At 41.3% G+C, this 23,231-nt stretch overlaps 1 protein-coding gene across 2 annotated transcripts; it reads left to right on the top strand.

The window, feature by feature from the left end:
- The first annotated feature begins 358 nt into the window (after positions 1 to 358).
- Positions 359 to 14,670, top strand: LOC117241743 (sodium- and chloride-dependent GABA transporter 1-like). Of its 2 annotated transcripts, XM_033507813.1 has the most exons (11): positions 359 to 800; positions 4,406 to 4,711; positions 5,359 to 5,493; positions 5,565 to 5,693; positions 5,784 to 5,928; positions 6,193 to 6,564; positions 7,208 to 7,424; positions 7,961 to 8,113; positions 8,189 to 8,392; positions 8,908 to 9,078; positions 9,563 to 9,700. In XM_033507813.1, exons 2-11 carry the CDS (start codon positions 4,411 to 4,413, stop codon positions 9,698 to 9,700), a joined length of 1,965 nt encoding a protein of 654 aa, XP_033363704.1. In that variant the 5' UTR covers positions 359 to 800; positions 4,406 to 4,410. The 2 variants fall into 2 exon arrangements, with proteins under 2 accessions (XP_033363704.1, XP_033363705.1); XM_033507814.1 differs by lacking the exon at positions 359 to 800 and having other exon boundaries at positions 4,411 to 4,711; positions 9,563 to 14,670.
- Positions 14,671 to 23,231: the final 8,561 nt, after the last annotated feature.

Below are 23,231 nucleotides of genomic sequence, written 5' to 3'. Positions count from 1 at the left end.
TTCCGCTGAACGCAATTAAAGAACCACGTTCTTACGTTCCGCGAGTATTCCGCACATTTTGGCGCATTTCAATTTCTCCGCAGTCTACTGATCCACGTTCTTTCCATCCGATCTTCAATTACAAACGATCAGACCGCGCGTAAATGCATAAAGCCGAACGCCACCCCTACGTAATTTCGACGTACACGTCGAACATGTATCATCTATGATGTGTTCTCGCCACCCAGTTTGATTATTTACCGAATCTAAGGGTCCTGGGGGCTCAAAGCCCAGGGACAGCTTTGTTCCAGGCTTCTGGAGGGGGTGTTCGCGGCCGCGCATGCGTTTCAAAGGGATAACACTCCCCGTCTTGCGGCAAAGCATTATTCCGTAACGACATCCCTCGCAGGGTAGGTCGACACGAGGCACACTCTCCACGATCTGACACGTAATAAAACCAGTTTCCAGGCGAAAGTGCGTCGTTCGCGTCGGTTGTCGTCTGTACGAACGATTTCGATCGGAAGCATCAACATCGGATAAACTAGATTTTGAGTAGTTGGACTCTCGCGGACAGGAAGACGAGGAGAAACTGTGGTCCACGACGCTGAGAGATCGGGCGTGAACGGATTGTTTTTCTCTGGGGACGTCGTACTCCGCTGCCTGAAGGGGCTGCCGAGCATCGAGCAATGTAAACGATCGATTGAAAGACGAATAATTCGAAGAATATACGAGCCACGGAAGCTTAGGTGCGTTGCGAAGAAATTTCAGCCGAATCGAAAATCGTGGATCTCGTGGTTACCTTGAGATCTCGCAGCCTTCAGGTAAGATAAGTTGGAGCATCTTGTCTAATCTAATCTAATTTGCTAATACCGTAATTCGCCAAGAAACGCGCGAGCCTCGTATCGTTTTTACCATCTTCGCGAACAGATCTGTCTCTCCAGGTTCGTACGTCTTTCTTTTCAATCCTCCTCCCCGCTAACATCGTTTTTCAATAACGACGCGAAGACCGTGCCAATTATTCTGCCATGAGAATCAAGCGAATCTACGATTACAACGTCGCAGATTACACCATCCCTCGCTGATCCAATACACGATGTAAACAGGAATAGCAACAGCTGTAAAAAACGGCAGAGAATTTTGCAAAGAAACGAGCAGTTAGAAGAATATACAAATCCACGTGTACGGCGTAACGTGACACGAAGCTGTTATTGATTTTGCGTTCAGCATCCGTAGCGCGCGCACGAGTATTTGTATACAAGCAGACTCGACCGCGCGTGTACGCACACGTGTGCCGATCTCACGCGCACACTTACACCGTACGTATGGTACAGCGTAGAAACACGCGTGACCACACGAATACAAATAGTTGCGCCTGTAGGACACACGGATGCGGGACACGTGTACATTTTCCCTATGCAGTTCCTGTTTGCTCATTTTGAATCGGCTGGGTGGTAATAGGGGTAGCGGGACGCGCGTCACGCAGGAATCAACCCTTTCGAGGAAAGGGGGCGGGTTTTTATTGAGCCGGAGCCGGTTATCGCGACTATCGTGCGACAGATCGCATTAGAAATAATCCTCTGAGATCGTAGACGATATACGGTCCAAGGGAAATTGACGAGAGAAATCGATCCACTCGTCGAATTTACAGTTTCGTTGGTTTTATTTCATTTCGTCGTAATCGTCTGGTGGGTGTTTTTATTGATACTTTCGTGTCATACGACACCGCTGTGTTTGACGTAGCGAAGCGTACTTTGCGCGTATCGAAGGGTTGGATATCAATTCCTAAGGGATGAGCAGTATATCGAGAACTGGATATCAAGGGATAGAGTAGCTGTTGTCATTAGCGAAGCAAATATTAATCGAGGGATTATAGATATTTTTTCACCACTGTGTATATAGGAATACGAACGATTCGTACGCAAAATTTGTCTTGGCTGAACGTCATCCGCCAAGAGCATCATCGTCGATGTATGACGCCATCGATTCAGCGCGAGATCCCGGACTTCTTGTTCGATCAGGTTTCATTGAAAATTACCTACGAACGTTCTAACGACACACGACATTCCAATTTAGTTACATTCATCGAATATCGTTGTAATTATAGCGGCAAACTATCGCGAAGGATTTTGAGGAACTGAATCAACGACCTACGTACAATCTCGTTAGTGGAAATAATTTCGAGTACGAACATGGAAACGCTGAGATTTGAATTTTATCGCTGAACCGAGCTATAATTCGCGCTTCGTCATTGCCAATTTGGTACGTTCGTCTGGCTGCATAAGTTTCATTCCCATCGACTGGACATGTGAGTGAAATGCCATTTAATGAGAATAAAGGTTACGCGTGACAGTGATAGAGTCGTAAATTGAGAGGTTTATCGGAATAGACGTTTATAAACGTTGCATGCAACGTCGAAACAGAAAATTCGATGTCGCGTGTGCTGAATCAGACGGATGGTAATTAAATCTATTATTTACGTATGTAGCTACGTGCTGCTTTTGCTCGCGGCCAAGCAACGTGTAATATCTTGAACAGTGTACACGATTCGTCCACGATACAGTTCGATTAACTTAATGAATTCTTTTCAGAGATTTACAAGCCTGAAATAAACGTTGTTCCATTGAATCTTCGTTTCTATATCTTCTTTCTACGTCTAAAAATACGTATGTCTCGCGCGGCATTTAAATCCATGTACGATATCATTTGATCGACTCTTCGTTCTTATTGAACCCTTAATCAATCCTTATCGGTTAGAAGGATACATATACGTGTATAGCCGATATTCTTACATTTACGTTTCTATAGATGCACAGGAGATTCAGCTCGCAACATTTATACGCGTTTCGTACAACGCAAACAGGCGATATCGATTAAATGAAACCTTATTAACATATCGTTACTTTTTACACTAAGTGAAACGCGTTATAAACGCGAGTTTTAGTCTCTAGCGTACTGAGTTGTACAGCGTATCTACGTCGCGATACACAAGGTGATGCAATAATCTTTACTTATTTGCTCGTGCTTGCGACCGCTGTTGAAACGTGCAACGACGTAGGTAGATCGGAATCAAAGCTTTTAATGTCGATTTCGATGTGAAAGTAAATGTAAATCCGCGCGAGCGAGAGTACGCGTCCTAGAAAATTGACCAAGCTTTTTACGCTGCTCACGTATTCTTCGGAAATCACGCGTCGTTTCGCAAGCTTCCTTTATTTATTCATAGGATAATAAACATCGATTCCGCGTTAAACCATAAGAACACGAGTACCCATTAGCTTCGATTTCTAGGAAACGACGCGACGCAGTAACCAGATAACGCTGCGTTGTTTATCGACTGGAAATCGACTTTCGCTGGTTGACGAGAAAATTGTATGGATTATGCGGCCAAACTGACAGAACGTTACAATGTTTGCGTTGCGAATTGATCTACTACGTCCGTTTGCATCCTGCAAACGATAAATGTTGAAACGTTCGAATTCTAACGTCTGTTTACGGAAGGTAGACTAGACGAAATTCGTTTAAGCAAATATAACAAATTTTATGTCTCATCTAGAGGGAACGATATCAGAGAACGAAAATATTCTTCACGCTGGAATTATCGATCGGTCGAAATAGCTCGGATTTTCGCTTTTATAGTTAAGAACGAGCAAGCGTTTCTGGTATTATCGATGTCTATTTTCACAGGAACAGAATCGCAATCGTACGTATGCCTATTTACTTTCATCGTATTTTAACTCCTTAACCTACAACTACGGGCATAGCCCGTAGTACGATGATCGGGCCAAATATAATATATAATAGCTTGTTTAGGTTTACGGCCCAAAATTCTCGAACGTAAATCGTAGCTTAAGGGGTTAATTAACTGTGCAGAAGATATTTTAGTACGCGTTGAAGTCGCCAGTTGCAGCTTTAAATTTCTATCATAATGCAGGAGAACGAACGAAAGGAGATAGCGGGGAAATACGAATTAAAGTCGGTCGAAGCGCAGAAACCGTTGCATTTTTAGTTAAAAAGGAGGATCGTTCGTTGCAAAAACTCGAAGACAGCGAAAGACGTTTGACGCGAAGTAAAAAGAACGTCAGAGAATCGTGAAACCGTATACCACCCACGCGCAACCTACCCTCGCGGAAACCGCGGAATTCGAAGCTGTAACTAAAAAAGCGATTACGTGTAGCAGCAATTACCGGAGAACGGCCACGAAGTAATCTCCAGGCGAAACTAACCTCGATTATGTCTCATAACTCGCGTGTTTCACTATTGTCGCGTGTCACTCTCGACGAAGATGGCTCGGCACGTGCAGGACACTTTTACGTAATCTCAGCCGCAATCACGATCAATTACGCGGAATTAGTCTGCTGCTGTCGGTCTCCTGAACCACGTTCAAGGTCACGAGCATGCAAAACGACAAAGACGTATCGCGTGATTTCAGGAATTATGGCGGAGAAGATGTATTATTGGGGAGAGCAGAAAGATCAGGTCGATCCGGAGCAGACGTTCATAGAGTTCAAGGCGAAATCGGTTGGCTCGAGTAGACGACGAGATTCGAGTCACGGTGCGCCAAAGACGATCGTTTCCGTGCCGCAGAACAGGGCGACGGAAGTGGAGGATCGAGAAGAGGACGCGGAACGCGGAGGCTGGGACAACAAGCTGGACTTTTTGTTCTCCTGTATCAGCGTTTCCGTGGGACTTGGAAACGTGTGGAGGTTTCCGTATCTGTGTTACAAAAATGGCGGAGGTGAGTGTGAGAATTACCATAGCTTTTAGAACTCGGCCGTTTGAGTCACGTTAGAGCATTGCGTAAATGTCAAAGGCGAAAGCTCGTTGGTCTGAAAAACATCGAGTCCGCCTCTCGTTGTAACAACGTCGCGTCGGCGTTGCTTTTCCGTATTTGCGGGGGTTCGTTCATATCGGGTGGGTAGAAGAATTTTTACTCGTAGAATCTATCGCTAGTATGGCTAGTAGCTTGGTGCAATTTCAACTTTTAATCGATGCTCGTCATTTTCGTAATATTCGAACGATCGTATAGATATGCAAATGATATAGTTGAGAACGCCGAGGGGACAAGGTCGAGGAAACGACTCGATCGAACTCACATTCGAGAAGATTACGAAATATGGTTATCCATGTGGAATCACGAGATTCGATCTTATGAAATTCCATGAATTATCTAACATTTGCGATTTCCTGGAAGTGGGACAAAGCGCGATCGGGCGTATCGGCGAACGCATCGTGTTCCTAACGAGCAACGACGATTCACCTTTAACAATGACATATCGCGTCGGTAGTCGCGTATTCCGCATTGCTCTATCGATCAAGCAAATGCCGATTCAACTTCAACTACAAATTCAAATTCAAAGCTTTAAGTTGAAACGCAAATTCTAGGTGCTTTCCTAATCACGTACGGAATTGCCATGTTGTTTTGTGGCATTCCGATATTTTTCCAAGAGGTGGCCATTGGCCAGTACCTCGGGGCAGGCGGGATGACTCTGGTAGGACAGTTGTGTCCTCTGCTGCAAGGTATTCTATGATAAAATCACTTTTTTCTAACAGGCATCTTTCATTTTCATTCGAAAGATACTTTCGTTTAGGAGTCGGATACGCTACGATGACTATCGTGTTCTTTCTGGACGTGTATTACTGCATAATCATCGCTTGGACGCTTTTCTATCTCATAAGCACCTTCGCCAACATACCGAGCGTACCCTGGAGGGGTTGTGGTTGGTTAAACGATTAATAGCAATGGAATTTTTTACTCTTTCGAAAAAATTATTATTTATGTTTCTATGTATTCCAACGATATTTTATAGAAAATTGGTGGAACACGGAAAATTGTTCCGACGGCCTGAGAAAGATCGACGAATCGTCCGATAGCTCGAACACCACGAATTCCACCTACGACAACTATACTCGAGCTGTTCCTCATCATACTACTCCGGTAGAGGAGTACTGGGAGTAAGCGAACTTTCGTAAATTGAAATCTACTAATCTGTTCGAGTAAAACATTCGATATGTAACGTTAGAAAAGATCAAACAGATCCACGAAAACATTTTTACGGCACGAAATTTACTTACTTAATGATGATAACAGTTTTTCATTTTCTCGAAAAATCTATCGACCGCAACGATTGGAATAAAGTGTGAGATTGTAGCGTAATAATCGTCGATGGGTGTGAAACAACGACATATATGAATCTATGGCGTGTTCGACGATTTTAGACGAAGAGTTCTTGGCATCACTTCCGGTATCGAGAACATCGGTGGCATGCAATGGGAGCTGTTGGGTTCTCTGATCGTCGGCTGGCTGCTCGTTTACTTTATCATCCGACGGGGTCTGCATCAGAGCGGTAAGATCATCTGGTTTTCAGCCTTGTTCCCCTACGTGGTGCTTTTCATTCTTTTGGGAAGAGCGGTGACATTGGACGGCAGCTACGACGGCTTGCTGTACTACGTCACGCCGAGATGGTGCGAATTGCTATCGCCTGGCCCGTGGATCGACGGCGCCACGCAAATTTTCTTCGCCTACAGTATCGGCACCGGGGCTCTGCCTGCTCTCGGATCGTACAACAAGTTTCACCACAATTGTTACAAGTAAGCGTCGCCACTCTTTATCTTATGGTAATTTTGTTAAGAATTGTGGATCTTTGAAGCCGAAATAATGTTATAGGAACACTAAATTTATACCGAGGATTAATATTAAAATAGTAATATATTTATTTCATGGACGATTTCCTCTATATTCATCGATACACACTTGCACGCGTCTCAGCACTTTCCTCTATACCCGACTGTTAACCGACTGACTAGTTTACACGCACTGATATTCACATACAAGTACGCATTTAACCCAGTCCAGCACAGAAAATTATACATGTCTCAACAAATTTATTTCTCACTGATTCGACGATTGTCTCGGCGACTAACGGCCAGTTCAGAATTTTTCTCGCGAACTTCCACGTTTCGTGCAACTAAATTCATTGTCATATTTCCGAATCGAACGTTTCGCCACAAAAGACAATACATTTTAACCGATAGTAGCGACATTATGGAAAATTCGTTTGATTTTCCCTTCTGGTTTTTATCGTCACAACGAGCGCGTTCAGGTAGGTCCATTCGCAATCGAGAGTGTCGTTCGAACGAAAGTAAAATAAATAAAAAAAAGAACGCAAATTACGAAAGAAATCTAAGAAATGTCGATCGCTGGACGTACTGAATGACGCGGATTTCGTTTCAGAGACGCGCTGATCACGTGCATAGTCAACACGTTAACCTGCTTACTGGCTGGTTGCGTCACTTTCTCTATCTTGGGTCACATCGCTTTGGAGCAAGGCACTCAAGTGTCGGAAGTGGTCAAAAGCGGGCCAGGACTGGTGTTCCTCACTTATCCAGAGGTGGTTTTGAAGTTGCCCGGTGCCTCGATGTGGGCCATCATCTTCTTCGTCATGCTACTTGTAAGGCATACTCGACTTAGCTAAACGATCGCACTCCGCTTCTTCTATGATCAATGTCTGTTTATCGGAATCGATTACATTCTATGCACTACTTTAGCGTGAATCTAGGTCCTCGAGTTCGACTCGTTTCGTCGTTCCAACCGCTTTCATTTTCGAACGCGATTAAAGTCCGCTTTTCTTTTCTTCCGCGATAATTATAGTTTTATGTTAATCTATCGTTGAAGTTGATTTAACTTCATCGCCTTTTTAAATGGAAGACGTATTTCTTTTATATATGTACACACACTATCTTTGAATATAAATATCATCCGTTGTGTGTCTCTTTTCGGACGAATAATTTTCCAACTGGCGATGAAATCAGGTCGAATCGCAGGACATCGCAAGATGCGTGTTTCACGAGTTTTGAGGCAATCGTTGCCGCGTCGTTCGATCAATGAGCTCGGCCAGCAGAGGATCACAGATCAGCCATTTGTTAGCTAGTTAGTCGCATCCGAGAACACGGCGAAAACAACATGGTTTTCTATTTTCTCTGACAGATACTGGGCATCGATAGCGAATTCTGTATCGTGGAATCCTTCATCACTGGAGTCGTTGACAACTGGCCGGAACTTCTTCGTCCCCATAGGAAGAAGTTCACCGTCGCAATCTGCAGTCTCATGTTCCTCTTGGGTCTTCCCATGGTGACCAACGTTAGCATCGCTCGACTATTTCTCAAATTTCTACTCGAAAAGGGCAAATATTTGGAAAATTCTTTATCATTTCAGGGTGGAGTCTACATATTCCAATTGATGGATTTCTATTCGGCGAGTGGAATGTCGATTTTGTGGGTCTGTTTCTTCCAAACGATCGCGATATCGTGGATCTTCGGCGCGAAGAAGTTCTGCGACTGTATTCATCAGATGATGGGCGTACGACTGAACAAATTTTGGTACATATGCTGGGTGGTGTTCGCGCCAGTGATCATGGCTGTGAGTATCGTGTTTGTATCAAGAAGAAAAATTTGCGAAACAGCACGAAAGATTCTCCTCTTTCGAACGGTTCTTCTTCGATCGTTCGAAGGTAGAAGAAAGCGACCGGACTCGAAGCGAAGATCGAATTTTCTCGTACGAACGTAGAACGATTTGAAAAGACCGATCTGCGAAAGATTCGACGAATGATCGTTAATTTCTCGCGTTCTGTCTACGAAGAACAGCCTGATCGATCGGATAGGTAATCTTCTCGAAGGTGGATGACAGGGCTATTTATCTCGTCGTCCTCGCGCAATATCGCGCATTTCTATGCTCCATCGATTTTACGCTTAACGATCCCCTCTCAACATTGCAAACGTAAGATAAGATCGATTCGCGAGCGAAAATTAATTAAATAGTCGAGATTAATAGCTTCGTCCCTTGCTATCTATCTATATAACTGTGCGAGATTTGCGAGAAACGAAGCTGCTTCTAAACTCGAATTCGAAAATTTCTCAACGTTCCTTCTTTTCCAGTTCATCTTCGTGTTCCAATGCGTGCAGTACAAGCCCTTGAAATACGGGAACAGTTACGAGTATCCAACATGGGCGGAAATCGTGGGTGTCTGCCTCAGCTTGTCATCGATGATCTGGATACCGGGTTACGCTCTCTACTACGTCATCGTTACTCCGGGATCCATCAAGGAGGTGAAACATTAGTATTAGGTTGTCCGGAAAGTGTCTTTCTTTCGCAAACGTGTTCTGTACAACAGTGCAGCTACGTACAAACGTGAAACCAAGTCTGCGAAATAAAACGAAAACGTTGCGCGTCTATTATTTCCTCGTAAAACGGAAGAAACTTTTCGGACAAGCTAATATATTCTAGGCAAACGTATCGATCTTTGTCGTTGGAGATAAAATTCTTTTATTCGATGGAATCTTTCTCGACATTGAACGAAAGTGAAATAAGTCGAGAACATAGAAAACACGAGCAACGTTTAACATTCGGAAACGCAAATCTCTCTCCAGATTCGTTACAAATCTCTTATACCGTTTCGATCAAACTACGTAGTTTGTGATTGGTATCGTTGTTAAAAGTTGTAATCGGTTTTGTTCGCCATTCTTTTATTCAACTTCTAGCGATTTGAAGATCCGTTTTCGAGAGTAAACACATGCACGTGATAATTTTCAGAATATCCTGAAAGGTTTGAAGCCGAACTTAAAGACGCATCCAAAGTTACCGAAGGGCGAGAAATCAGCGGTGATACCAATGTCAGAGAGCAGCGCCGGATTAATCACCAAGAACAATAGTTTCCTAAGTCAAACATGATCGTCGTAAACGGCTTTCTTATCCCCTGTCATAGGTTGTAATTACCGTAAGTGTAGTATTTTTAACAGAATTTCAAAATCGAAGTATGTGTCGAACACGCAGAGCAGCTCGACTTAGTCTCGCGGTTTAATTGGACAAACTGTTGGAAGATATCCGCAGACCGATCGACGTTAAGAAAATTACTACGACGACAGTGTACGGTAGAGCAAGCGTAATTAGAGCGAGCGTAATTCGAGCGACTGCTGCAATCAAAATACTGGCCTCGTTCCTTCTACATGATATATTTAAACGATACTGATACCACGTAAAAAGAAGAGTTATTTAGAAAAATGAGAGAGAGAGAGAGAAAGTGAGAGAGAGAGAGAGAGAGAGAGAGAGAGCGAAGAAAAGTTGAACACAAAATCTAAAGTATATTACGATAGTAGCAGATATCGTTAGTTTTCCAAGATAAGTCGAAGAGGTGTGTATATTTTTCTATCGCGATTTTTAATCGCGATGCTCCCACGAACGATTATTAAACGCGAGAAACGTAATTTAGTTGATAGTCTGGTTCTTTTTTTTTTTTTTTTTCGAGAGAGCAAACGAGAGATTAAAAATAAAGCTTGAACCTTTGCCTTGTAATATGAAACTAGAGACAGGTTACGGATCATAACTGAAGTCCAACAAAAACAGATTTTACTTTTTTATTTTCTGTAACGTGGCTTAATCGAAACGCTAATTTTAACCTTAACTTTTCGAACTGAAAATTACGTAAGTGATTTGAATTAAAAAAAAAATGAAGATCGTAAGTCGTAATTACACTGATTTAAATAGCTACGAAAGGAAATCACGAGGCAAAGGGTTGATCAAACCGACGTGCAGAAAGAAACGTCGAGACGTGAAATAATTTTTGGAGGAGCAACTGTATTTTTATTCAGCGGACGAACGTTTTGAAACTTTGAAAATCGATTTGAAAGTCTCGATCATAAGATGAATTCTAATGATGATTACGAAAGAAATGGTTGGACGTGTCTCTCATAAAAAGATACGTGTTTTTTTCTTTTTTCTTTTTATTTAGATCGATCGATATTTGCGGATTTAAAACGTTCGTTTATTTTTTCTAAGATGTTGTTTAATACGCGAGTTTCGCTCAACGGAAGTTTTACGAGATTGAATTTGCGCGAACCGATTTCTACCGAAATTTCTACCAGCATTTTTATTAGTCGACGGACGCTTGTTTTTCGGAACGCACGAAGAAATTCTTGCGAATGACGCGGTTAGTCAGATCGTTAGAACAGTTGAAAATTAAATTACAGATAATAACATTTGTGCCTCAACGCTGACACCGTTGCGACCAGTTTTTTAGATGGAAAAAATTTTAACGACACGTTAGATCTATTGGAAAATTCTGCCGTCTTTCGTCTTTTTTACCCGAAACTTTCTTACGAATTTTACATATTCGAATCGATGTTAATTATAAAATGTTAGCTACCTCTGACAAATTTATTTCTACACGTTTTCCTTCTACGTTCTGATTAAAATCGATAAAGGCAAGTTTGTGATATATCGTACCATAAAAACGAGACAGAATTTTTCCACGGAGATTCCACGAAAAGAGGATTTTTCTACTAAAACCGATCGAGTCGATCAGAGAAAAGAAACGTGCCTCGCAGAAACCGTTGGTACCGTAATCCCTAAAAGCTGTCGAGTTCGAAACAAACGATTACATTTACAAATTTCACGATCAATTCGTAGAAGGTCGACAACCGAGATTAATATTTAGTAAATGTTTGTTCGACGAAGATGTTCGAATTTAGGTGGAAACTCCTTGTTAGCTGATTCTTTTAACGAAGAAATCAAAGCTTTGTTTCGATCGCAGTGGTTTCGTACGAAGGTTCGTAATTCCAAGATATAAGTGTAAGATAAAAATATATATAAAACTAGTTTTATCGAAGGATATATATATATATAGGGATTTATCGATATATGATCCTAAAGTTACTATAAGAGCTATTTCAATATTGATTATTCGAGACACTGTTACTTGCATTAATAGTATATTTTTTGCGAATGAAATTCGAACGACCAATTAACAGTATTCGAACAAACGAGAAAGAGTATAATATCGTTTCGAACGAACGACGAGTTTGAAAATATTATCGAAATCGATCTATAAATTTGTATATACAGAGTGGGTCAAACGTCGATCGTACGATACATACGTATACTTTCTTTTAATCTTGCATCGATCTATTTGTAGACTTGTTACACGACCTGTACTTGTGGCTGCATTATTAAGTTTAATTTAAATAGAGCGTACAACATTTTCGAAATGAAGTTATCGGAAAGGTGAACGTTTAATAATAAACGTTTGAGTTGTTTACCCGTGCAATTTATGCATGCTCGCTTTAATAATTGCCAGCTATGAATATTAGATTCTATGTTTTCAGTTATGCAGTATCGGTTATAATTATTTAAATATGCTAAAATTAACTCGTCTAATCTGTTACCGAATTAGCTGCGAGTAATATTCGCTTTGTAGGACAAATGAAACGAATCGACGAAGCTCGTACGGCATCGAACGAGCTAAATCGCGTGTCCCTGAATATTTTTTACCCAATTCAAGTCCAACCTTGCATTCGTCAAAGACACGATTAGATCGTTGACTCACGCTGTATATAAATAAAAAGTCAGGTTTTTAGCAAAACTGGATGTTTCAGGATTTATTTGGTTGGCGAACATGAGCAATAAAGATACTCGTAACGCAACGTTACAAGTTTGAAAACAGGCCTAAGTAATAGTTCTGTCGTTTAAATCGTTTACACGCTTTGCGCCCTATTTAAACGAGTTTTAACAGTTGTTGATGTTGTACGATATCGAGAGATCGTCCGAAAGCTTTATACGACGTTCGTTTATGTATATTTTATTGTCGCATTGTTACGCCGCGAGTGACGTTTTAATAGCGAGCTAAGGATACTGCAAGTCCACGTGGTTCAATATTTTCCACGATGACCGCGTGTTGTCATCGTTTCGTTACATCTATACTTTCGTACAGAAAGCTCTGAAGCCGTTTATTTTTGCGATAGTTTAGTGGACTGCGTGTATTTTTGTGTAAACTGAACGGATTAGACGCAGCAAGATGCGAACATACACCGCACATTTGTAGACGTTACCCAGTATAAAACGACATATCGATCAATCGATAACGGATAAATCGTCCATTAAATTCACAATCTGAAAGATACAGAAGGGAAACGATAAAGATGACGCAGAAATTTTACGGCAAGAGGATATTTTTTCTAAAAATTGTCGAAATAATAATATCGCTGACGAAAGTCTTGGCGTATGTCCGAAATTAAAAATAAACAGAGACGCGTAAAGAATATTTCGAAGAGAAACGTTTCGATCGAACAGCTGGCATCAAACTATCGATCGATGCGTGGATTGGAAAGATTCTGGTGGTAAACGGAATTACAAGAGATTAATCGCAACGCGTCGAATCGCTCGACTCGGCAGACCATAAACAACGTAAATCAGCTTAAACGAAAACAATGGAGTATCGCGGGTTCATCGGAATTTAGTAGCGGCCCTCGTGCGTCTAATCTCGTTCATTGATCAACCGAACGATTAGCCGAGCATAGAGCAATTCACCGAGTGAATGACCGCTAATTACCGTCACGTTAATCAATATATGTACTTTTGATCGTTTCTCTACGGATTAAGCTGTACGCGATGCGTGACAAGTATTCCCATGCACGAATCAACAGCTGACATAGATATCCACGGTGCGTCGCAAACCGAATCCAAACGAGCAGAATCGTATCGCCTCGACATCGATGTTTCGTTTCGTGCCAATACGTTTCGGCCGGTAAATGTCATACGCGCGCGTTTGTATACTATCGACGAAAAGTTTCAAAGCAGCAGGTCTTCTTTATTTTCTTTTATTTTATCTCCGTCACTTGTATCTATCGTAATCCTTGCCTTTCGGTTTAGGATGGTAACTTGCGGCTTACGTGGTATTTATTTATACCACTCGTTTATAAAGATATAAATTAACATTTTATTCGAATATATTGCAAAGAAATATATTCGCGGTATTGCCTCGTTGATCGATCGTATTGTATCCATCTATGTTACATACTTCGTCGTTTTATCTATTTACCGTAGCATATAGAATTAGCGATAAGTTACATTTGTGGTTAGCGCGAAGAACGCGTTCGGTTTATCGTGTTGTTTAACCTTTGCAGAGTCAAGTTGCTTCCAAACTTTCAGTGGGTAGTGTACGTAATCGTTTATAATAGGCTCGTTGCGCTGCGAACGATAGAATACGCCATGGAAGCTCGTATCAGCGTGCGAACTCGGTTAATTACCCAATGCGAATTAGCCGTTTCACAAAGGATAGGTTAAGCATCGAGGAGATTAAATGCGAAGGGGAACAACAACGCGCAGATATCATTTTAGCACAAGATGACTTCGTTCGCCATTTTTCTCAAATCCTTTCATCGCGTGCAAACATTTGTCTTTCGATGGTTTCGAGTATCGTTTTGTTCGATGCTTTTTTGAACGGTCCTTTTCACATTCGTACGTTTCGTATCTTTTACGTATCGGTCTTTTGCCGAGCGGTTGGTTTTTCAAGATCGCGTCATAACTCGCGGTTGCCTGAATTCGGCGTTTACCGTTCCAGTAAATTGATGATACGGTATTTTTGACATCTTTTTATCTTTTCGAACGTTCCGAATTTTTGATATCTTTTATTTCGCTCAAATAATCGTTGCCACCTTACGATGAACAAAATTGCAAATTGCACCTCTTCGCATCTTATCCTTGCAACCACCCTGATTACTGCGACAAGAAATTCAATGGAAATTTCCCGTTTTACCTTCGAATGGAATATATCGGAGAATTCAATTATTTACATATGTGCGAAGAAATGGAATCTGTCTCGAAACAGTATTGTTTTGTAAGCGAAAATTAAATGTATCTACAATGGACACGTGTTTCATTTATTTTAATTCGTTTTCACAAGGTGATGATCCTCGTACAAATTTTTCCCTTTGTTATATTCCACTTCTATTTCGTTTTATTCGTCAGTCGAACGTTTAATTTGCAAAATCACTGGCAGAAATCATTTCGAGAACAAAATACTCGCAACGAATTGATAAAATTACCCGAAACCAGAACGATATCGATGCATGTTAAGTTTTTCCTTCTACGAACATCGTTTTTTACGAATTTACATATGTATAACGTTATCCATCTGAGAACCACAGGGAAAAGATACGACGTGTCATATTTTTTTTTCTTTTTCATACACGAGAGCAATTTTAAAATTCAGTAGCTCGCGAACCAGTCGTATATCACCGAAACCATCTTTTTGTCGATTTAGCCGAGCTTCTCCCGAAGAACATTCGCGTCAAAAATATTGATTTATGTACAGGACGTTTCATAACAAACGATCAATATTTAAGTGACGGATTCAGCACCTAAAAAGCACGAAAAGCTTCGTATCAACGTACGTCCTATTTGATCTCGTTTACCAGATATAGCGAGTTTTCAGTGTTATCATCTCTTATCCGACTGTCAGCTTCGTAGCAGATGCTCAAAACGACTTGCTTGCGTCTGAATGCGTGAATGGAGAAATCTTGCTATCGATGCGGTGACTCGATCAATATCCACAGAAGTTCCTTGAATTTGTTGAAAATCTCGTTCAATTTTATGGCCAGATGTTTCGACGCTTTTGGCACGCGTTGTGTATACAGCGCATCTCGAGTATTCGTACAAATAAAAATCCAACGGATGCGTTAAAATGTAAGGAAACGATAGAATACTCGTTAAGTCTCGTAAACAAGATCAGGTAGTTAACATAAGCTGGGTACGATCTTCTCTATCGTATTTACGAGCTGAGTCGAAATTATTGCTCGCATATTATGAAACAGCCTGTATATAAATCAATGTTTTTGACGAAAATATTCTTCAAGAGTATGCGAACTAAATGGACGAAAGGGTCGATTTTACCAAATCGTTTCGGCGATCGGTTTATTTGGAAAAACACGTTGACACGAATACTTTTTTATTGTCTTTTTACACGCTGAATCTGGCGTCTCTTAAACATCGGCCGCTTATTACGAGACACCCTGCATGGAAGACGCAGATTTTTAACGGGACCGAATATACAAGTTGCCAAAGCAATCCCCTTAAAGACCAAATAACATAAAAGTCAGAAAACCAACAGAATTTGTAGCTACCGTGCTTCTCCGCTATAAAATTTTCGCATATTAACTTCGAGACAAACAAACGTGTCGTTACCAGACGAACCTTTGCGTATTTATTATGGACGAAATCGATATTCCTCGAGTTCGCTAAATTATTACTGGGAAAATTTTCGTCACAGACGGGACCGAAAAACAAACTTCATAAAATTTGGGAACCTTGCGAGTGAACGCGTGACCGGATAACAGGATCAGCGCGAATGGAGGACCCGTGAACGAATGACTGGGATTTATTTGCCGTTAGAAAAATTGATACAGTCTGTCGCCACCATAGCCCGCGCACATTTTATCCTCAGCGTGTCCGTGAAAAATTCAAAGCGCGCTTCGCGAAAGAGAACGACCTCGCGCCGACGAATATTCCAGAAAGGAGAATGAAAACCGGCACGAACGCGGTACGCGTTGATTGTACAGTGAATAGAGCCTTTGTCACCGGACGAATTCAATCGGAAATTCTGTACAGGGTTTCGCGATTTCCCCTCTCTCACGCTCTTCCATCTTTCGTCTTGCGCCAGCTAGGTCCTTACGGTGTTCTCCCAAAAGTCTATTGTCAGGTTTTCAAAGTCCGGATCTCGGATATTCACAGCGTCCTTCAAAATAGGTGCTTGACTCTCGAATTATTTTATCGCTCTGCGTACACTTTGAAGGCTTTTGAACAAGTGGCTTTAGAGTCGGTTGGCGAAATTTCATTTTGCAGTCTGGTCGAAGGGAACCAAGAACTCGGTGCAGTATTTCCAGGTAGTTCGATTCGTATATCGAACAAGTTGTAGTCGTGGATTAGGCGAAGCAAGTAAGTAACACGATTTTTCCAAGAACCGCGAAAGTTATGACGAGGCTCGTAGAGAGAAGAATGGAGAGCCGAGTGGAAAGACGACAGACGATGGTAGAAAATACGAGAAAATATATCGGTGGGAAGTACGTATATCGATAGCAAATATTGGCGAGCAATTAACATCGGTAAATAATCGTAACATCATAGTAAACAAAAGATCTTCTACTTACGCTGTTGGAGAACTGGTTTCGAAGCATTTTTTGAACTTGCGAGATTCGAAATATAGAATTCTTTGAAAGTATAGAGACGATGCGAAAGTTTGGATCCGAACTTTACGATCTCAGAATCCTTCCACTCTCGGTCGAAATTGCCTAGATTCCTTTATCGCGATAAATTAAATTATCGCGAGGAAATAGTATAGAAAGAAGGAACTTGGCGGATGACGAGCAATATCTTAAAGCTCAAAGTTTATCGAAATGCGGAACAGTATGGAAGAAACGAATCGAAGCACGATTCGGATGTCAGACGAAACTGGAAGCTCGTCCAAACAGGAAACTACGTTTGACAAACGTCTGATGCAATGATGGGAAAGGTATTGGCCCAGTGCTACGTTGCGATGAAGTAATCCATACTTGGCAGACCACTTAGTCCGCTGTCTCGTGCAATTGCATCGTGCTGTTTGCGCGCGTGGCAAACAAACGGAATTTCCAGAAAGAAACTACTACCAACCATGGAGTATGGCGGTGGAGAGACGTTCCCCTTTCCATCGATGGGATTACTCTTATCACGTTGTTACGAAGATCGATGAGAACGTACCGGTTACTCTGTACATCAAAATCGAGCAAAGTACTCTATTTGTCGACTTTGTTTATGGAAACTTGTTCCAGGAATTTTAAGCGAGATTTGCAGTAATTTAAAAGTACAAATCGCTAGCGGTTAAAAGTGTCCAAATATCTTTGTATATTTCAGAAATTAGAATCCCATGACTGGAATCTTGCAACGTTCGTTTTCAATTACTAAACTTTTTTCTCTATTTTCTAAAGGTAGATATTTTTCGACAGATTGCGAGTTAAAACGGTTACTGAAAACGGTTTTCGTTTCGAACGAACATCGATTACGAATTATCTTGTTTTATGTTGCATCGTTATTGCAATTTATCTTTTTATCGAATCATCGTACATCCGCAATACGATATTAACGGAATAAATAACGATTGCTCACTAGCCACGTTACATATCTTTTATTCTGTTTCAACGATTCCCAGTTATTCATATGTCCAACCAGGCTTTACTTAACTTTCAAACGCGATTTATCCGAACGTATACGGAATTCGTTTTAATATTAAAGAGGATCGTTCCTTTTTCGTAAGAATATCGCTGTCGATCATTCGCTATATCGCGAGCAAGTTACGATTTTAAAATGATCGTCGAGCGATTTAATGAAAATTCTGCAAATTTCTTCGATTAAATAACTTGTCCTTCTTGCCTCGATTAAACGTTCTGTCGCATTGGTCATTCGCAAAACGGCCGATCGATACGAATTTATCGGCAATTTGTCCCGTTCGTAAGTTTCGCACGATCGTTGATCCACTTCCATGCAGTTTCCCTTTGAAAATTGTAAAAGTCGTATGGTTTTTCATTCGATCGTGAGTAATTTCATCTGAGAATCGAACTTCTACCCTTTTCGTATTAACCGAGCAAATATCTTCCTCCGATTGCTCGATTTTTCCAAGGCTAATTATTTTCGTAATTCCTCTATCAATTTTTCAAATAAAAATTGCCCAAGTCCTGGATTTTACAGAGCCTTCGAATCTTCCAACTTTGTAGCTTTCGAACGGTAACTTTCAAGCTTCGAAGAACGTTGTCGAGCTGGAAATCAAGATCCCAAAGAACGTCGAGGACGACAGGCTTTCGTCATAGTCAATTTCTTTCCGCTTTCTTCTGAGATTTAAGTCGACTTTTACCGTAGATCAACGATTCTCTCCCATACCGATCATTATTATACAGAACTCGTAGCCAACTTCTGCGCTGTAAACTTAGTTGCTGGGGCTGAAACCGCGCGACAACTATTCCAACCTCGTTACTAACTAAATTACTAAATAACGCTTCGCAATTATTCGCAATAGAAAAATAGAAAAATGATCATTAAACGTAACTCGATTTTAGCTTTGTAACTCGAAAGCTAAAGTCGAGTAATGGCGACAACGTATAGGAAAAGGATATCCAATCTATCGACTGTGACGATATATTTCAAGATCATCGGAATCGGTGAGGCCATCTCTGTTTCGAGTAATTGGAAAATGCTCTCACTTTCACTGATGTAGGCAGAAAATTGCTCGACGCATCGTCGAAATATTCATACTGGGTTGACAACTAATCACCACCTAATGACAAAACCCGCAATCACCTGGTTGCCAATCCAATATGAATATTTCGACGATGCGTCAAACAACCCAATGGACCTGTTTCTATCGAACTTGCAGGCAATTTTGTTTCTGCGTGTCGTTTAGATCTTAGTAATATCAAAACAACAAAGCAGTCGTTCGTCCGAAGGAATAACGCGGACGGGCAGTGACGCGAGTCCGATCGATGATTCGAGTCCGCGCGCTGAATAAATTGCGAATCACCTGTGGATACGTCGCGTATCGAAATCAGGCTGGCACCCGTGCCTTCAGCGAGCAAACGCGTTGCCAAGGTTTCGTTGCGCGGTTCTCTGTCGAACCAGCGACGCGTATAAATCATACAACGCCCTCCTTGGATGGCGTTGAAAAACCGAGCCGTCATTCCGGCAAATTGATTCCCGATGGTTGATCGAGGAGGAGGGATTGGGACATTCGTGCGACGGAATTTCCGTCCAATTAGTTCGTTGCCCTTTTTTCCACTCGACAGCCGAACCTTCGCTTCCTTTCAGATTTTTTTAGCAGCGTCACGTTTTTGAAAAAACCAAACGCTTTCTGTATGTGCTCGATGGATTCGAAGCTACACAGTGCAGCGTAAGTATCGTACGACCAGTTGAAGATATTGGTTTCGTAAACGAAGATTCGGAAAACTTAGATTCAGCCATTGAAACATTTTAATTCTTAGCAGTATCGTCTCGTTATGGTCTCATAGTCGTTTAAGTTGCAACTTTGCTCTGCCGTGTCGTACGTTTTCATTGTATTGGAACGATACGAGTTTGTAACGGTGACAAATGTAGAGTATCATTTTATAACAAGTAACAGCGCGCTAACTTTCGTCGCAATTCTCATCCAGCCATAGTCGACGCATTGGTTGATATTGCAAATTGAACGCTTTTCGCTGCTTATAGTATTTTAGGTGCTGGTTGTTTTACTGTAATTGCTGTATTATTTGAAACATGTATAGCTCGTAATGTAAAGTAGGTATTAAAAAAAAAAAAGAGTAGAATTTGATAGAGTTCTTCGAGACACAAACATGACGATTAGTTGTCCGAATAATTACAGCGAAGGACGCAAGTATTCGTACAGTTGGTAGAGATAAAAGAAAGTCTCTGTTTTCTGTATTACTAATATCAGGTTGCATCAAAAGTTTCTTTCGTTTTATAAGCAAATATAAACTTATGTTTGTTCTATTGGAACAAAATGAATCCTACGTAATTCGATAAAATAATATAAAACGAAAAATCTATTATTTCCTTATAAAACGAAAGAAACTCGGACAGCCTAATATATCTACAGACATTTACGATAATAAATTTGTAGGAATAAAAATTAATTATGCTTATTACTGCAAGTATCTGCAACAATATAAACGCATTTATTATTCGCGTATATTTAAGAATATAAAAAATATTTCACCTTTATTTTTACATTCGAACTGTAGGAATTCTTTTGGCTCTCGCTGTACAGCCAGTAGCGTATATTAGATCGCGTTTACTTTCTTTCCCTTTCATTCCTCCCTCTTTTGTTAAATCTCTCGGTGGCTTAAAAACGTATACCACTATTCTTCTGCGCACGAATCAAATTGCCTCGTAGAATCACAAGGGTTGAATCACGTGCGGGTTAGTCGAATAATCAGAAAATCGATCCTCGTTAAGAAAATGTTCCCACGCGTTCTTAGGGACCGAAGGACGTTTAGTTTTAGGGATGCGACCCCCAAATGTTCGTCGTCGTCGCCGTCGTCGCCATGACAACACCCTAGTACGCGCCTCCGTTTCGAATAATGTAGTTCGCGTTGCTCAAAGAATGCAGTTAAGACGTTCGCCCCTGCCCGTAAAACGGCATCCCTCGTTGTCAATCAAGTTGCTGTAGGAATGAGAAAGTCTCGGGACGAGTGTGTTTAATTAATCCCAGGCCGCACAAGGCCAACTGGCTACACGGATAATTCTCATATACGAAAATAAACTATTTATGTATATTTTGCGAAAATTATGTACATTTTTATTACAGCGTTACTCTACGTTTCTCTGCATCGGTATATTCATGGCACTGATAAATTTCGTATCACAGAGAAACTAATTTTCCAGCAGCGTGCGTACTCACGACGTGGACACATAGTTTCGCGACAAAATCAAAGATGCATCAGGTTCTTCCGGCTCGTTGGTCGCGTACGAATGCAAAACCGCGGGCGGAGAATCGTAAAAGCTGAGAAAGAACTTTCGTGATCAGTCACGCGTCAAGTACGCGCGTAAAGCTTTGCAATACGTAATTTATGATTATGTTCGTTTTTACGATCACTATATTTTCTTCGTAAAATGATATTATATATATATATGTGTAATTTATAGCAGATAATGAAAACTTAGATCAACAGGCACGTGGCAATAAATTTTCCAACGATCCTCGAGATCGAATCGTCTGGCAGTTCCATCGATTGGCGACGGTTTGCATGCAAGTTAGTAAGCCGCATGGCGATACAGCGGTGAAAAATGGTAGCCACTCGTACAGAAAAATGTAGTTTAAATCCGCGGCGAAGTAGTCCTATATTTTTTAGCGCGTTATGGTCGACCAGCTGGCGAAAAGTCGAGCCGGCGTTTTTTTGTTTTCGTAGCCAAGATACGTGACTTGATTTACAAGCGTCTGGTTTAAAGCCGCGAACGTTCGCGTTTCTCGCGTGTGCATGTGCACGTGTCACGGGACTTTAACACGGAAACGGTGTTGTTCACGGTGAGAAGGAAGTGTAAGATAATGTAAACGTCTTCTTAAATGAAACAGTAAGCTCGGGTGTTTTAACTGGAAGAAAAGCACTCCTTAACACCAGCTGCTTCGTTTGCTTTGGACATCTGCAGCGTCTTCGCTGTTTGTGAACCAGTGGAGCAATCGTGGAATCGTTAGAGTAAATTAACTCCGAGATTGCTTGAAGCACTTCGATGATCGTATCGAGAAGCGTTTGTTCGTACGTAACCTCGGCGGAACCTCATACGCTGTAGCGTTTCAATTTTCTGCCTCCGTAAATTGCATCTTGTCAAAGCATAACTTAACTACGTCATTAAACGACCCGATAATTTCAAGAAACGCATAATTTCGGACTCGGTTAACGTCGCTTCCCGATATCGAAGTATCGAGTGGCGAGAACAGCAAGCCCAGGGTAAATATCTTGCCACGTAAAGTGGAGAACACGAACGAGAAAAAGGAATCTCCAGGAACAAATTTTCTAGCTGATCGGCGATCGAAACGTAAACCGTATGCCACGCCTTTCTTTCGCCACGATCACCAATCTAATTTTCGAGATCGTTAGGAAGTCGCAAGTCGCAGGATTATCCGAAGAGGAAGTCAATTTGAAAAAGTTAGAAAAGCTGGTCTGGCTTGACCGTTGAACCGGCGCCACCGAATCTTTGGATTATCGCTGGAAAATCGATCGATTCGTGTCCATTAACAACCGCAATCCCCTCGTGCAGCAAAGTCCGATAAACCGATATAAATGCATTCGCTTTAAACTCGATTCAACGTCGATTTTCCACGCGAACTGACCCGATGGCACATAAATCACCGAAACTGTGCGTCGTTCATCTTCGGTTTATCTTTCATCGAGTAAGTCCCTCGACCGGACCATCGAAATATTCGTCAGACGCCCCGTCGACGCTTACTTTGCATCGCTACGCGGTGGATCGATTTGAGAATCGAACAGATTCGCTCGTCCACACGCTTCGTTGATCGAACGTTACAAGCTGTGAAATTACAATATCATCTTGACGGTTGTCAAAAATTCTGCCAGATACATTACGCTGTACCAATCGTAGAACTTTGTTTCCAAAGAAACTTTGTTTCTTTCGCGATTCGCTGCAGGACGAAGTTGTATTAAATTCCTTACTTTCTGCGAATCGAATATAAAAGCTCGTACGAATTTAAAAAAAAGAAAAATAGTTTCGACTATCGGTTTAGAAATTAACTCTGTCTCTGCGGAAAATTCGTCAGTGAGTTCCGGATGGCGATTTTAAAGAGGCGTTTCGTCAACATTTTTCATTACAAACGTTTCATTACAAACGTTCGTAACATCTTTCGTTTGTCGTATCCTGCATGAATTTCTCCTTTCAAATCGATATAAAAAACGAGCGTTTT

The sequence above is a fragment of the Bombus vosnesenskii genome, unplaced genomic scaffold (assembly GCF_011952255.1).
Source record: "Bombus vosnesenskii isolate JDL3184/JDL3185 unplaced genomic scaffold, Bvos_JDL3184-5_v1.1 scf7180000016261, whole genome shotgun sequence".
NCBI lineage: Eukaryota > Metazoa > Arthropoda > Insecta > Hymenoptera > Apidae > Bombus > Bombus vosnesenskii.
The sequence above is the reverse complement of the archived record's forward strand: the minus strand, read 5'-3'. Positions and strand labels throughout refer to the sequence as shown.

Coding starts and splice junctions, on each gene's coding strand:
- LOC117241743 (XM_033507814.1), top strand. CDS start 4,411: ATGGCGGAGAAGATGTATTATTGGGGAGAGCAGAAAGATCAGGTCGAT. Junction 4,712..5,358: donor GTGTTACAAAAATGGCGGAG/GTGAGTGTGAGA, acceptor CGCAAATTCTAG/GTGCTTTCCTAATCACGTAC. Junction 8,393..8,907: donor TCGCGCCAGTGATCATGGCT/GTGAGTATCGTG, acceptor CTTCTTTTCCAG/TTCATCTTCGTGTTCCAATG.